This window comes from Cinclus cinclus, chromosome 3 (assembly GCF_963662255.1).
Source record: "Cinclus cinclus chromosome 3, bCinCin1.1, whole genome shotgun sequence".
Lineage (NCBI taxonomy): Eukaryota > Metazoa > Chordata > Aves > Passeriformes > Cinclidae > Cinclus > Cinclus cinclus.
In genome coordinates this window covers 64,134,221-64,149,759 of record NC_085048.1, presented here as the reverse complement: position 1 = coordinate 64,149,759, position 15,539 = coordinate 64,134,221, and the positions used below count along the sequence as shown (strand labels likewise).

Here is a 15,539-nt window from a genome sequence, read left to right as displayed (position 1 = left end):
ACCTAACTGACAAGAACCATTTGAACATTGGTGAGTGACATGCCATTTTCAACAGATACAAGCTTCCACAAAGTATTGTGCTCTTCACTGTGATTAATAAGAACAGCATGCTATCAGATACTTTTAACAGTCTTGTTTCATTTCAATTCAGAGTAAGATATGTTCAGATTAAGAGCACTACTGAAAGCAACATATTTTTTTCATTATAAATTGCTCAAACCCACTTAGATCACAGATGACATAAATCCTGCACTCTGCATTTGGATTAAATAAGTGGTGCCAGTTAAAGTCCTCAGTAATTTCTAAGGTTTCCAGTCTGGGGCCTGAACAAGAAGGAAGGCCAGCTGGGGAGATGCTGGGCAGTAGGAGAGGGCGAAGAAGTAATCCAAGCACAACTTTTTGGGTTGCTGAAAAAGCAGGAGGAAGGTAACAGACAGAAATAGGAGAGTGCAGCCCAAAAGGACTTTACTTGGAGGGAAGTAGATTAAATTGTTTGGTTGGACAATCACACAACATGACTTGGCTTAATGAAGCATACACCTCCTGAATGCAGTCACCCTCCATGGACATTTAAGAGCCCTCAGTGCCAAAGATATACACAAGAATACATACTTCAGACCTCAGGAAGACAAATTTGCTTCCTTCATACACCTGATTTCTAAAAAAACTGTTTTAGGAAACACCTTTTAACAGGCTGCAGCTTCCCCCATACAAGTAGATAGCTTTTCTTTATAACATCTGCCATTGAGAGAAAACGTGACTAAAGGCAATATTATTTAGTTTCTCACCTGCATTTGCTTTCTGAGTTCCCTTATACAGACACTGTCCTGAGCAGAGTTCTCACGCTCGGATGCATCTGCCAGAACATTAACTGTGGTCTCTGCCTCTTGAAGCCACTTGAGGAAGCTCTCCAGATCCTTGTGTGAGGCCTGTACTGTCTTCATCTCTGTCTCCAAGAAATTCTGCCTATCAACAGCTCTGAAAACAAGACAAGTGTCAGAATATTCCCCCATAACATACAACATTATATACATCATAATGCAACTACTAAAAGGAAATCTGAAAGATATCTCTAGTAAGAAACCATACATCTGTACAGCTTGTTTATCATTATTTATATCACTGTTTTTAGTGTACCTATAGCTACTCACAGATGTCCTGAACTGGTTATATATTTGACAGATGTTTTTATAAAGGTATCCAGTAAAAAACTCAGTTATTAACTAAAAACTTAGGTTTTCCTTTTAGAATGTTACTGTCATCAACTTATGCTACCCCAAATGGTAGAAGTGTTTCCATGGGTGAATAATGGGCTTTTCCCCGTCAACAAAAACCACATGGAGCAGAAGCACTGAGTGCTTCAGATATTTTTGTTCTTTTTGTACAGTGAGCAGAAACACTGCCATAAATTCTTAAAGAGTTAAAGTGCTAAGGGATGAAAAGTCAGATACCTGGTTCTCTCTGGTAGAAGACAAGACTTTTGACACTATCACGCAAGCAAACAGAATAATACACTGCCAACATTAACAGTCAAGCAATACTCAAACTTAAACCTAAAAAAAGATTGGCAGGATATGGTCCAAATTTTCAATCATCCAAAAGATTTATAACTGTTGTTAACAATAAAGTGTAAAGTTGGAAACACTAAAGTTGTGTCTGTAAGGGGATTTTTTCACGTAGTAACAATATGATCTGAACATTTTAAGTTACCAGCAATGTCAAATGATTTCCTAGGGAAAAAAATCACCTTATAGTTCTGCATAACACTACTGTCTCCTAATGACTGAAATGAAAGTCAGATGAGAAACTATTATAGCCAGCAATTTTAAAAGCTCTGATTAGCAACATTAATAAAGCATGACAAACTAAATTTCATCCATTTGAGGCTGTTATTCTGCAGCATTCCTTCTCCCAAAATCAGGACAAAAGAAACAAGCTGTCCCACATCAGCACAATGTAGAGAAACCTCTAACAGAGCTAACAGCTAGAATGCTTCTGCTGGGTAAGTAGACAGTTCAATTTTATCTTCAAGCACTAGCTATATTGTAAGGTTTTAGGGGCAAAGTGATATTTAATTTCAAGACAGACAAGGCCAAAACACTCATTATTTGGCATCTCCATGTTTCTCCAGACAGGCACAACCTTGTGTCTCCTGCATCCTCCCATCTATTTCAGCTTTCCTTCCTCCTCATCATACTGTGGCAAAAGTACTGCTCAGGAGTATGAAGGAATAACTATGTTTGGAATTGAGAATTTCAGAACTAGCTAAAATATTCCTTTTAGAAAATAAGCAGTGGGCGTTCAGTACCATTCAGGAAGACATTTCAAGCAAGTACCCTGGTTTACTAGCACATCACATGAGACAGATACAAGTAAAAGCCGTTTTCTTTCAAGGACTGTGAGGAAATCTCATGCAACACCAATTCTGCCAGGCTCACATTCCTAAGTTTTAGCATAACCAACTGAATTTTTTAGAGACATTTCGGACAAAGGTAGCATTGCAACCCCTACTTCAGGAGCTTAGGTCTTACATCACTTGTTAATAATGTTTTATCCAAAATAAGAGTCTAAGAATCATTCCTGACTTTGTGTTTGCCCAAGTTTTGGCAACTAGCAAATGACTGGGAGAGCAAGAAGCTTTCATTCTTGCTTCTCACTTGCAGCAGGAATGCTTCACCCAGTCTTGAGAAAAAATACGTAGCATGCTAGGGATAACAAGTAGTTTGATAGATATTGTCCAGAAAAGATAATAAGCACCAGCTAAAAAATTGGAGCACACCAAGGAAGTTGAGAAAAATGTAAAGTAAAAGCAGTTATGAGCTCTAACTTCAAAACCCTCTCCCTCTGCAGGGATTTTCTTCCCTAGCAGGGGATTAAGGCCAAAGGTGGAAGAACAGGAATGACAGCAGGCTGGTAATAAAGGTGACCTTCAAAGAAAAAGAACAGCCCCAAAGGATGACACACTAAGTGACCCAGATTTCTATGTCTAAGTACTGATGTATTAGACAGGAACTGAGACAACCTGAACTTTGAAGTTAACAACATTCATTGAAGAATACTGTCTTCATCCTAAAATTTTAATTTCTCAAGCTTTCAGCTTGGTTGAGCTTCAAGAAAAGAATGAAATCCTATCCCTGATCCACTGCTGCCATATATTGAACTAAAGCTGGAGAAAAAGCCTGTCACTAAATACATACAAATTTACAACTAACGTTCTAAGATTGCATGGGTGTTTTTAAAGAGGATATGTATAGCAGTAGTGAGCAACACTTTTAGAGAGCAGATGGAAATATTTTCCTCCCCCGTGAGTAAAGACCACAAACATAAAATAGAAAATGGAGAATTCTGTACTGCAGATTAAATCTACCCTATGCTATAAAAACATAACTTGGATTTTCAAATAAATCTGACACAATTAGAGCAGTTCAAAAGACACAGAATCTGTACATCTTCCAGGCTGCAAGAACTAAACGTGGAGGAGCTGGAGAATTATTTTCAAATGCAGCTAACTTAATACAGTGATAGTGGAGAAAGTCTGTGCAGATTCTACTGGTAAACACACACCCAAGAAAAAGGATTGTTATTCTATTATTTAAGTTTTCCTGGCTCTGTTTCAGCTTTTTGTTCCACCCAATTACTTTTTCAGATTTATACTAAAAATCTGCAATGCATAAATACATGTGTCTGATCAAAAGAAATTCAGAAACTAACCTCTGAGACAGTACAGAAAGCAACTATAATCCATTACCAAGGCAGCACAAACACATAGAATGACTACAGTTTCACCCTAAAGTATAAAAATAGAACATAAATAGCCACTGGGCAAAGTATTCAATTTACACAAAGTCAAGCTGGGGAGCTTCAATCTCTTAATACCAACAGTTTTAAAATAAGCACCCGCACTTTACACATGCCATGGCTAAAGTCTTCCTGGTAGTGCTCTTATGGTGACCAGGACCACAGTGCTTCCAGGTGATGTTACTAAGGACCCTATCAACAGTAGGCTAACAAAGTGGTATTTTAAAGCATTATGCCATAAATACAAATTTAGTCTTATAGAAGCCATAGGGCTACATGCCCACCATGTAAAAGCCCCACATGTCCCAACATCTGTGACAAAAAGTAAGTCTCATCACTGGTATTTCTATTTCTTGCATTTAAAGCAAGTATAAAAACCTTCATCCTATCAAAAAGGTGTTTTGTTGCATTCTCCCTTTTTAATTCTACCGTGCTGCTCAGATGGGGTTACACTGAGCAGCTCCACACTGGCTACCCACTGGCTTTCAGAGTTGTCATTTACATTCTGCCATTAGTTAATAAACAAAGCAGATATTCACCTTCCTTAGGCTGCAGACTTCAAACAATAGCCCCAGTGACAATTAAGGAGCTTAAGTTATACACAACAAAATGCAGTAGCTTATTATTTTAGACTTCAAGCAGATTCAAAACCAATTAGAGGCTCCCAGGCAGGAGCTCTTCTTTCTGGTCACCTTCTCTGAGTACTGGGCAGTTTTATGCCAGTTCTAGCCATAACACTGCAAAGCCTGAATGTCAATGAGACTGTTACAGAATTTTAATCAACTGGCAACGCTAATCCAACAAGTAGCTGTTTCCCTTCATCCTCTAATTAACTAAGAAACAAGCTGCCACATCCAAAGCACAAAATGACAGAAGAACTATTTTCCTCTAAGGAAGGGTGACATTCTACTCTGCTTCCTTCATTACCTGCTTACTGAGAATAGTCCTGCTGAGAAGGACTTCTGGGTGCTGGTGGGTGAGAGGCTGGACATGACCCAGTAATGTGTGTTTGCAACCCAGAAAGCCAGTCGTGTCCTGGGCCGCATCCAAAACAGGATGGGCATTAGGGCAAGGTGGGGGGATTCTGCACTTCTACACTCTGGTGAGACCCCACCTGAAGTGCTGCATCCAGCTCTGGGACCCCAACGTAAGAAGGATGTGGACCTGCTGAAGCATGTCCAGAGGAGAACCATTAAATATTCTGAGGGCTGGAGCATCTCTGCTGTGAGGAAAGGCTGAGACAGTCAGAGTAGTTCAGCCACGAGAAGCAAAGGCTCCCAGGGGACCTTATAGCAGCCTTGCAGAGCCTGCAGGGCACCCACATGAAACATGGAGAGGGACTTTTTGCATGGGAATATAAGAGCAGGACAAGAATAATGGCTCTAAACTGAAAAAGCAATTCTAAACTGAATTGCTATTTAAATTAGCAATTAGGAAAAAAATAATTCTTCACTGTGAGGGTGGTGAAGCATTGGAACAGGAGAAGCTGTGAATGCCCCACCCCTGGAAATGTCCAGGGTTAGACTGAATGGGGCTTTGAGCAATCTAATCTAGTGGACTATGGTCTGCCTATGGCAAGGGGGATTGGAAGTGAATGATCTTTAAGGCCCCTTCCAATTCAAACCATTCTATAATTCCACAATTTATATAATGTTCTCTTCCCCTCACTTCTCAAGAGATGATATCTCCTTAAGCTTTACCAAGTATTTAACTGACATTCCATTCCAGAAGCAGCTGCTACTTCCATATGCACATATATACATATAGACTTTAGTTGTCATCTTCCCCACTCCCACATAAAGAGGATCAATTTTGTCTCTCTCCCTCTAACCACAATGCATATAGACTTTTAGATTTCGGAGTCAGACACTATTCTAAATGTTAATTGTCTATCAATACCAAATACTCAAAAGCATTTCTGCAGAAATTAGATTACCCTGCAGGAAAAAGATTCTGCATAGGAAAATACCACATTTTCATTGAGATATATACCACATTTTCATTGAAGTATCTGCAGATACATCTTAAATAGAGGATGAATAGAAAGAAGTTTCAATTAAGCCTCAGTTTCTACAGCACAAGTATTTTGAGATGGGAGGACTGGAAGAACTGCTCTCGAGAACCCAAAGCACAGCCTCATTCAGAGGAAGTTTCCATTAGATGAAAGGCCATAAGGAATTAATGCATGGGAAGATGAAGCCTTGTGAAAAGGAAGGACAACATCAAACTACACATTCATAAATTATATCAGCAATAAAGAATAAGAGAGGAACTTTCAAATACACTTAGAGCATAATAGCCACAGGAAGACCAGAAACCAAACATGAGAAGTCCCCTCATTTTCTGCTTAAAAATACACTGCATAAATGAGAAAACATACAGAAGCTTTCCATTGTGAACTGTGGGAATTTTCAATCATCAAAAGAGCTTGACTGCAATTGACCAATCATCCCCAGAAGCCCTGAATGCTGCACTAAAGCACAACGAGAAGTGACTACAATACACATGTATACAGAGAATACTAGCAAGTCTAAAACACCAGCTGCTACAGATAGAGTGAAACCTTGTAATTACCTTTGGTTCAGATTAACCCAGCAAGTGTTCATTTGATCAGTGGTTTCCTTCACCTTCCTTGAGTCATCATCACGATACTCTCGAAGCAGTTTATTAGAAAGATCATTGAATGCTGTTACTGTGATGTCGCCTCTATGCAAATCTTGTACTAATAGCTAAAAAGCAATGCCAAATGAGACAGATTAAAATCAGACTATTTCTCATATTATGCATTTTATCACATATTATAAACCCCTCATTTTTTCCTCTTTTCTAAAAGCAAAATATGCAAATTTTTCATCTAGGAGTAAAACCTTAAAGAGAAAAATCTACAGATATTAAGTGTCCTGATAATGAGCTAATTAAAACAGAAATAGGTGAGAAAAAGTTGTATTTGCCAGAACCACCATCTTTTATGGTCTAGTGGCAACAGAAATAAAAAACACTTCTGTATTTTGAGTAGCATGAATAAGTTTGAATTATTATAATAGCAATATAAGCAGCATCTAAAGGCAGCATAAATGAAATGTGCAGCATGAGAATTGGATTTCATTCTTTGGGGATTTTTGGTTTTGGTTTTATTTTTTGCTTCTTTAAGATTAATAAAATACCTTAGAAACAGTTATTTATTGTGGCAAGTCATTTACAATGTGCCTTGACTTTAGAGAATCTAAACTCAAGATTATTTATAAATGAAAAATAATATTTGCACACACACACACACACATATATATATATATATATATATATATATATATATATATATATAAATATATAAATAAATATCTCCTGTTGCATATTATGGCCTCTAACTTTCTGTTTGGGCATGGGCCTGAATAGCTCATTTCTATTTCCCTGCTCATGCAGAGACAGACACTAGTCAGATATAGTTGTGCAAAGCACACAACTTTACTGTGTACTTAAATAGCTATGATTGGTAAGCAATTCTCACAATCATCCTCCCTGCATCTTTCCATAATCAGCTGCAGCCCTACATTACCCCTCCATGACTACACATACTTTTAAAACTCTGTTATATCCCTGTTCTAAATATTGCACTGGTAAGAGCCTCTCCTCACTGCTTTGTGTCTTTAGTTCTCATACTGTGCCACCTACAGCCTGCCCTTTTTCAGACAGCCACCAGGACAAAGGACATTAGACTTACAGATTCATCACAGCACACTTGACATGATATAAAAAGCATCAAAGATTGCAAGGAATCGGAAAAAAAAAAATCAATTGATATGCCTGGCACCTACCAGAAGTGAAATTCAAGACAATTTTAAATACCTTAGTCCATTCTTTGACTTACTAAGCTACTGTAAAATATTTCTATGACATCAGTTCTGTGGCAGCATGATTAAATTAAAATTGGTCTGGGGTTCAAGCTTTTTGCATAATATCATTTCTTTGACATTACATTTATACTCATTTCAGCTAAGCTTTCAAAGACACACATGCACACACGCCACCTGTTTACCTCCCAGAATGGTATTCTTGGGTAGTCTGATACATTGAAAACAACAGACAATTAAGAAAATATCATGCCAAAAAAAAGGTAGAAAATACAACAACTACATTGCACATTCACTCATCAGTTGAATCCAGTAGCACTGCACACTCAGGAATCTGGTACGGAAAAAAAGTGTAAGCGGTCTTACTTTGCTCTCTGCAATGTGTTTGGCAAGCATCTCTTTTGGGGCCTGCAGGAGCATTCGCAGACGGATCTCACACTGCTCCATGAGGTGCTCCATCTCCTGCCTCCGCTCGTGCCACTGCAGGCTGTCTGTCAGCATGTACTTCAGCTGCTGCTGCCGCACCTCCACGCTGTGCTGGGTATTGTCCCACTGGTTCTTCAGCTTCTCCACTGTGGAAGACAACACAGAACACGAAAAATATGAGGCAAATGAAAAAAAGTAGCTCTAACTGCCTCTTAATTTTCAGGGCAAAAGGCAATAATGTAACACATTCTCATATACAATAGTCTCCATATTCAGTATTCTAGTTCCCATGCAGTTGATGTATTCACAGAAGCAAATGAAAAAAATCAGGTGTTTGGTTTCCTATTGTTTAAGCAGGTCAACATACAAGTAACAACTATTATTTCTGGAATATATCAAAGTCATTATTTACTTTTAAAGTACACACATGTAGGAAACAGCACTGCAAAGATATGCCAGCAACAGGGCTCCAAGAACACAATTTTAGGGTGATTTTAGGGTGACAGGACCAGCAAGTCATCTTTGTGCATCTTCAACTTAAACCAGTACAAATAAATAACTAAATAAATACTGTTCAAACAGCTTGTAGAAAGCAAACTGACCACTGCCACATGGCACCTGCACTACAATTTTGGCCAAGGTAGAAACATTCTACGAAGTAGTAACAACCTACTTCGGCAATTTAATTCTACCACGGGTTTCTACAGAACTGAGCATTACACAGCAGAACAGAGAAGTTACTGATTACACCCCATTTCCTTCAAGTGGAAGGAATTCCATTTGTCCCTCAATAAATAGTTGCATTAGATGATGGAAAACACACTTAAGCTTTCATAAACAAGAAGTGAAAAAGACAGCATAAGAGCCTAGAACAAAAACAGTGCATCACAAAAAGCAGTGACTGTCTTTGGAGAGAAATGCATGGCATTATACCTTTTCCTGGATACTTGCAGACCATTAAAGCAAATGTATTACTTGAAAGTCTACAGAGGTGGAAACCGGTTTCTTTATTACCTGTCGTGACAGTTACAGGGAAAAAATTATATCACTAAAGAATATGATAAAAAAAGAATATTGTAAAAAAGTGAATGGAATAAAGCAAAACAAAAAAGATCAAGCTGGATTTCTTGAGCATCTCACTACTCTGATCAGAAAGAGTATGCAAGACATACAAGTATGCAAGACATCCAGTGTATTTATTTTAACAGTAAGTACACAATTTTGTTACAAAATTAACACGCTTGATGCTCAAATCACTTCAATTTTCCATGAAGCAAAAATGCCAAAGGTTGCATTTAAATTGAAACCATTTAAGTGGTTTACTTTTCTTTTAGCCTTTTGCAATTACACAAAGCCATTGTGCTTCATCTGCTTGAGAAAATCTCAACTTTAATATATTCAACAATATTCTGTCTAGTTCCACAAAGCTCTCAAAGACTGCAGCAGCAAAGCCCACCTATCAGAGTAAATATCAATCCACCATGCTGGTGGACAAACCTAACAATTTGTACAATATAGATTCATCCATTTCAACCCACAGGCACCTTGTGGATTAATTTTCAAGCACGGATATTTGAGGTTTACACAGTAGTATTGCTATTATAGAACAAATACTTATTTATATACTTCTTCTTTTTAATGGACAGATTAGACTGCTGACACATTTATCCTCTTTTCTACCTCCAGCAAAACAGGACAGAAAAACAGTGACATTTCCTGGTAGCCTCAGGACTTGGTGGGTTCAAGAGGTAAGTTCATAGAAAAAGTTGTCATGGGCACCAGTCTGATATCACAGTCAAAAAGACTAGAAATAATTTTTAAAAGAGACTGCTTTTTCAATTCCCAGTGTCCATAAAGCAATTGGGAAGGAAGTTCCAGAAAAGGAAGCTTTTCTCTGTTTCTCAGCTCGTATCAATTTGAAAAATTAGGTTCCATTTGACAACATGCAGCAGACTCACAGAACACTGCAGGACACTGGTATATTCTGATAAATATTTGGTGTCCGTACATACTCAGTGTTTAAACAACAAGGTACATAAGCAGCCCAGAGCTTCTCTTCTCTTCAAAGAGCAAACTCTTCTTAAATGTCAGTGGCAACAAAACCTTCATTTTTTCATGTTTCGTGACAGGCAGAATATCTTCACATTCACCTAAGTATCTACTGGAAGCTTAATGCATGGTACCATATACAATTTTTCTTTTCCCCACCCTGGATGCACATGACTATAGGGGAACTCAAAACTTCCAACACACATTCCTTTACTTCTTGCTCAGCTTTTCTGAAGAATCCAGAATGTTTTGTGACTGACCCATGTCCCCTTGTTGACTGACTCCCATGGACTACATGGTTATTATCGTGCCCCAAGTTTCTACCTCACCCCTAGTTCTGAGTGACTGCAAAACTTAGATGCTTCTTTGAACTTTAGTGCCCCTACCAATCCATAGTCTGTGAACCTCAGACAGCAGATGCCATCTCATCAGGCCGCCCAGAAAAACCACCCATCTGTGGGCCTTCTATCTGACCACATAATCTACACCAAGTCTTATGGACATTAAAGAAATTCATGTGGATGGAGTAAGGAACGCTGCATTACAGAGGAGAAGGTTTCCATTTTTACTTCTAAATATGGTATTCCCTGCTGCATGAATTTTCTAATCTTAGCAACCAGCAAAACTTAAGATTTGAAAAAACAGATTGTCCATTAGTTTCAAATTGTGACAACTGCCACAACTGCACATTTTTTAAGTACCAATAAAATAAATTTTCAAAGGGAGTGGGGACCTTTAAATTGGAAATTAAATTTTCAAGTATATGTCAGTGATTTAAAATCTCTACTCTCAGTCAACACATGCAAAGTCATTGTCATAAAGTCAATACATTCATGTTTTAAACTGTTCAGTGCCTCAGAGCTCAACAAAAAAGAAAACATGATTAGCTCCTTGGCTCAGTAAATAAAATCCTCATCCCTAGGTCTGTGGCTGTGAAGAAACCCAAATCCTTCACAAAATATTTCAAAATCCCAGCAAAACTATTGAACTTCATACTTGGAAAAAAGGCCAGCCAAAAAAAGCAAGCAGCAAGTCTTGTTCCAGGAATCCTTATTAGAATGTTTAAGTGAAAGCCACTTAACTTCCAAGTTTTCTTTTCCAAGGAAGGCAACTTCAGCTATGCTCAATAGAGAATTTTAGAAAAAGATATCAAGATTTTTTTACTGCCATGGAAACAATGCATTTGCAAACACAGGATGGAGAAACTTACTTTTTTCTGTGATCTCTGTCCTAATGTCTGAACTGGAAGTTTTGTTTTTCAAATTCTGAGCCAACGTAAAAACAGAATCAAGCTGAGGGTGCCGGTGGTCCATATCTGCATTGGTTATCTGTTGAGAATTAGGATATGATTTTTAAGTTCAAAAAGTAGAAAATAGTTCTATTTGTGTGTATTACTTAGGTAAAAAAAATACATGTGTTGCCACAAGTATACAGCTGGCCTCATCATTACTGTAACCCTTTAATTGTCACAGTATTATAGCACTGCTTTAAAAAGCCAAAATACTGTAAATTGCAGTTACTGAAAATCCAGAGGTGAAGGTTAACCTGTACAAACCACATAGTTACCACAGTTGTTGCACAATGTTTTCCAATATATATTTTTCACTCTTCCATAACTTATTTTTCTCCTAACCAAGCTGGTGTAATTTATATATATCAGAAGCAGCAGTGGGTGCAGGGGGAAACTAAAGAAGAACAACTGGATGGAACAATCAGACTGTATAATGTTACTCTGTAAACCATTGTTCTCTCCATGACAATGTATCAGAAGCACATATTTACAAGTCTTATACAGTTAAAATAAAGTGTATCCAAAGCTACATCACGTTATTCTTCCAGACTATGTGAGATACTCACAGAAAGTTTAGCACTTGTTTAGCCTACAGCTTTTACTCTACACTTAGTTAACTGATATTGTCAAATAAAATGAACCTTAACAGCTGCATACATCTCACTAATACTGCCCTTAGTCACAGTTCAACATAGCATGAGCTATCAACAGAAACAAACACTTATATCATAAGCATTTCTATTGCAACTTTTAATCATCTTAACATGTCTCTGAAAATCAGTTTAGTGTAACTACAGCAAATAAAACTCATTAGAAACCACTGAAGAGGGACTCAAAGGTCACCCACTAAGCAAACATGAAGCTGCTCTAAAGTCTTCCATGTAAGTTAACTATCACAAACCCCAAAAGATGTCAGGAGGTATTCTCCATTTTCTTTGTTTTAAACAAAAAATAATAGTACTTAGCTCACATAGGGATAACAAGAATAAACAGGAAATGTCTCTGAAGGAGAAAGGAATGTAATAAAAGCATTTAAAGTGTTACTCTCCCGTTACGCATTTAGTTGCAGTCAGAGTTTTTTCCCCCCTTAAACACAATATTGCTTTTAGTTTCTTGAGTGACTGTAAGAACTATTAAAATGTGAGACAGTTTTCTACTAGCCTTCACAAGACACATACTTTCATTCGTGCAATAGTCCGATTGATCTCTTCAGTATTTCCCACAGTGACTATGTTTGACTTGAGCATCTGGTCAATCAATACCAACCAGTCAGCCAGCTCAGTTCTAGTTTTGTCCAGATCAGCAGGTGCAGAAAGTTCCAAAGCCTGCTGAGTCTGAACAGGAATTTCCAATGAAGAAGATGCTAACACCACCTTTTGGATATCTGAAACAGAGCGTGGGGTTTCTGTTAAAGAAAAGTAGTCATAGCCACATGAGCAGTTCTCGGAATTACAGGGTTTTTTTGGTAACTCCTATAAATATGCAATTTCATCTACAGATAAAGCACAGCAAAAATTGTATTTTAACAGCCAGAAGCTAAGTAATGAGAAATTCCTTTTGCACCTTTGAGGCAGCTATTTTTTATTGCATGCTAAAAAGACTCCCCAAATGAATCAGCCTAAACTCAAAATAAACAAGATTAAAATGTGCAAAGACAAAATTACATTAAACCTAATGGAATGAAGCTAAATACTCATTGACACTTACTAAGCATAAAACCCAATACTTTTGGTTAAGATAAATGTCTAAAACGGTCTTCCTCAGTTTTCTACTGTGTAGCAAAAAAGGTCTCCACTCTCAGCTCAGAATTCACTTAAGCACAAGTGAAGCTTCTGCAACAGATGCTCCATGGACTTGGCATTACACACCTGAGGAAGGGACAGATGCCCACTAGTTTTAACACACTTTTCTCTCTTTTTAACCTGACACAACAAAGAAATGAAGAATGAGCTGAATGAATGGTAAGATTCATTCCAGAAGTTGTGTTCTAGTTCCAAGAAACACTAAATTACATCAACCTGGAGCATGAAGATTTCACACTTCCCTCAAACAACAGAACACAGGAGCTTTGTTTAACAAACATGTTGTATGAAAGGAGAAAAAGATGAATTCAAGGTTTTAAAAGACTTAAACAGAAGTTGGTTTGCCTCAAATTTTGTTTATTGATGCTGAATTTAAAAAAAAAAATCAGAGTTAATTCACTGACGTTTGAGTTGCAAATTCTTTCAGGCAAGGGCTGTCTTCTTTACCTAAATTTCCAAAAGGAAGACCTGGGAATTTTGTTTACAGTCTGTATTTGCTGAACTGCCTCCAACAACTTGAAAATATGACCAGTGTCAGTGTCTTATACAAGAACATATATTTAGACAGCTTTCCCTAAGAGATTCAGGAAGGTATGCATCCAGCAGATAAGAGAGACCCATCTGTCCCCCTAACTGAGCCGAAAGCAGAATGGCCTTTATTTATAAGGGTTCCAAAAAATCTGCATGCAAGAGATACTTTACAAATAATTACCTGTATGGAAAGCTTCTAGTGGATCTTAATTAGTCAAAGGGCATGACCACAAATCCACAGAAAAACCACAGGAAACAGGTTGTCACAAACACAGCTTATTTTGATTTTTTACTCTGTACTTAGTCCTGATGAGAAGGCCTAAGCTTTATAAAAATTTCTCCATTTCAAAACTCTTAGAGGAACTCCAAAAGGCTCCCCCAGTCCTGAACTGTAGAGTGACTTTTTCCCTACTCAAATATTTCCTTTCTCCCACAGTAAGGAGAAGGCAGCCTCAAGTTCAGTACAATGCTTCAACATTTCTTATTTATATTTGTCTAATAAGTTCATAGAGACTTTTTTTTTCTTTTTAAATTACATTTGACTGCAAGCAGGATTACACTCAAGACAATTAAGCAGAACAGAAGGACCAATCACTCACCAGGAGGTTTTGCCTTTGTAACAAGATGGGACTGTCCAACAAATGCCTCCAATTCTCTCACTTTGTCAGGCACTTCTCTAACCACCTACAGCCCAGCAGAGAGAATAAAACAGCAACACAACCTATATTAATGTCAGGAAAGTAATCTCTTGTCAGAAGACAAAACATTCTACACCATGCTTCAGATATACTTCAATTATTTTTGGAAGGTATTCTTTAAAAAACAATAAAAGCCTCAAGAGGTGCTGAAGTGTTTTTTTCAATACATCCCAGTGTCACACCTAAATATTGAAAAGAAACAGATAAATTGTTGCAGACAGGTCGTTTACATGATTTTTACTGTCTAAGCACCAAAATTATAACCCATTATTTGAATATACTTTGAAGAAAAGATGATGCGAAGCACCATTTGTTGTCAGTCACACAAAAGTAGAGAAAAGGGAATTAATTGAATAAAGAAAAAGTGTTAAAACTCCACTGTAGTGAAACCAAATATTCCTATTTGCTTTTTAAATGTTTTTAAAAGGCAGTGATGAAAATGGAGTGTTGAAAGCAGTGGGGGAATCCCTATTACCATGGCTGAGTTGGTAAAAAAACATTTTTCTTTCCCTGAACTATCAAAAGCAGCTTTCCTCAATAAATTCTTACCTATGTCATCCATAAAACAATCTAAAATAATTTAATTTTTTCATTTGGATCTCCAGGCTTTGCTTGGAAAAAATCTTGATTTACTCCAACCAGCCTTGCCAATGAGATTGAACATGAGTTTCTAATTTACAACAATGTTTCAGAAGAATCCCAGACAGATTTGGTAAGATTTTCTAAACTTTACCACAGCTTCATTTTTCTCTTAACTGCTACAAGCATTCAACTTTCCGACAGACCAAAGATTTATTCTAAAACTCAATTTCAAGTTAATACATCACTGTTTGATCAAAATATTTTTGATCTAGCAGATAGTTTTGATCTTTAAAAAAAAAAAAAAAAGCCAATACAAAACAAAAAAAGCCCAACAGAAAAAGCTAAGATAACCAAATCAACTCAATCTGATGAAAAATGTCCATCAGTATTTTCAAGTCTAAGTGGTTTGGGGTACATTTCCGGATCATGTCTGTATGGTTTCCAAATTATTTTATGTACATGTCACATGTCGCAGATACATGAAAAGAAAACAACCATTCCAGGTATATCACTC

At 37.4% G+C, this 15,539-nt stretch overlaps 1 protein-coding gene across 1 annotated transcript in view; it reads right to left on the bottom strand.

Annotated features, from left to right (window-relative positions):
• UTRN (utrophin) overlaps positions 1-15,539 on the bottom strand; it is a 313,286-nt gene that overhangs the window by 188,416 nt on the left and 109,331 nt on the right. The window contains exons 46-51 of the mRNA XM_062490124.1: positions 14,345-14,429; positions 12,591-12,796; positions 11,332-11,449; positions 8,013-8,218; positions 6,373-6,527; positions 789-978 (exon numbers count right to left, since the gene is read on the bottom strand). Of these exons, the coding sequence (XP_062346108.1) occupies positions 789-978; positions 6,373-6,527; positions 8,013-8,218; positions 11,332-11,449; positions 12,591-12,796; positions 14,345-14,429 (960 nt within the window). The remainder of the gene's footprint in view (positions 1-788; positions 979-6,372; positions 6,528-8,012; positions 8,219-11,331; positions 11,450-12,590; positions 12,797-14,344; positions 14,430-15,539) is intronic.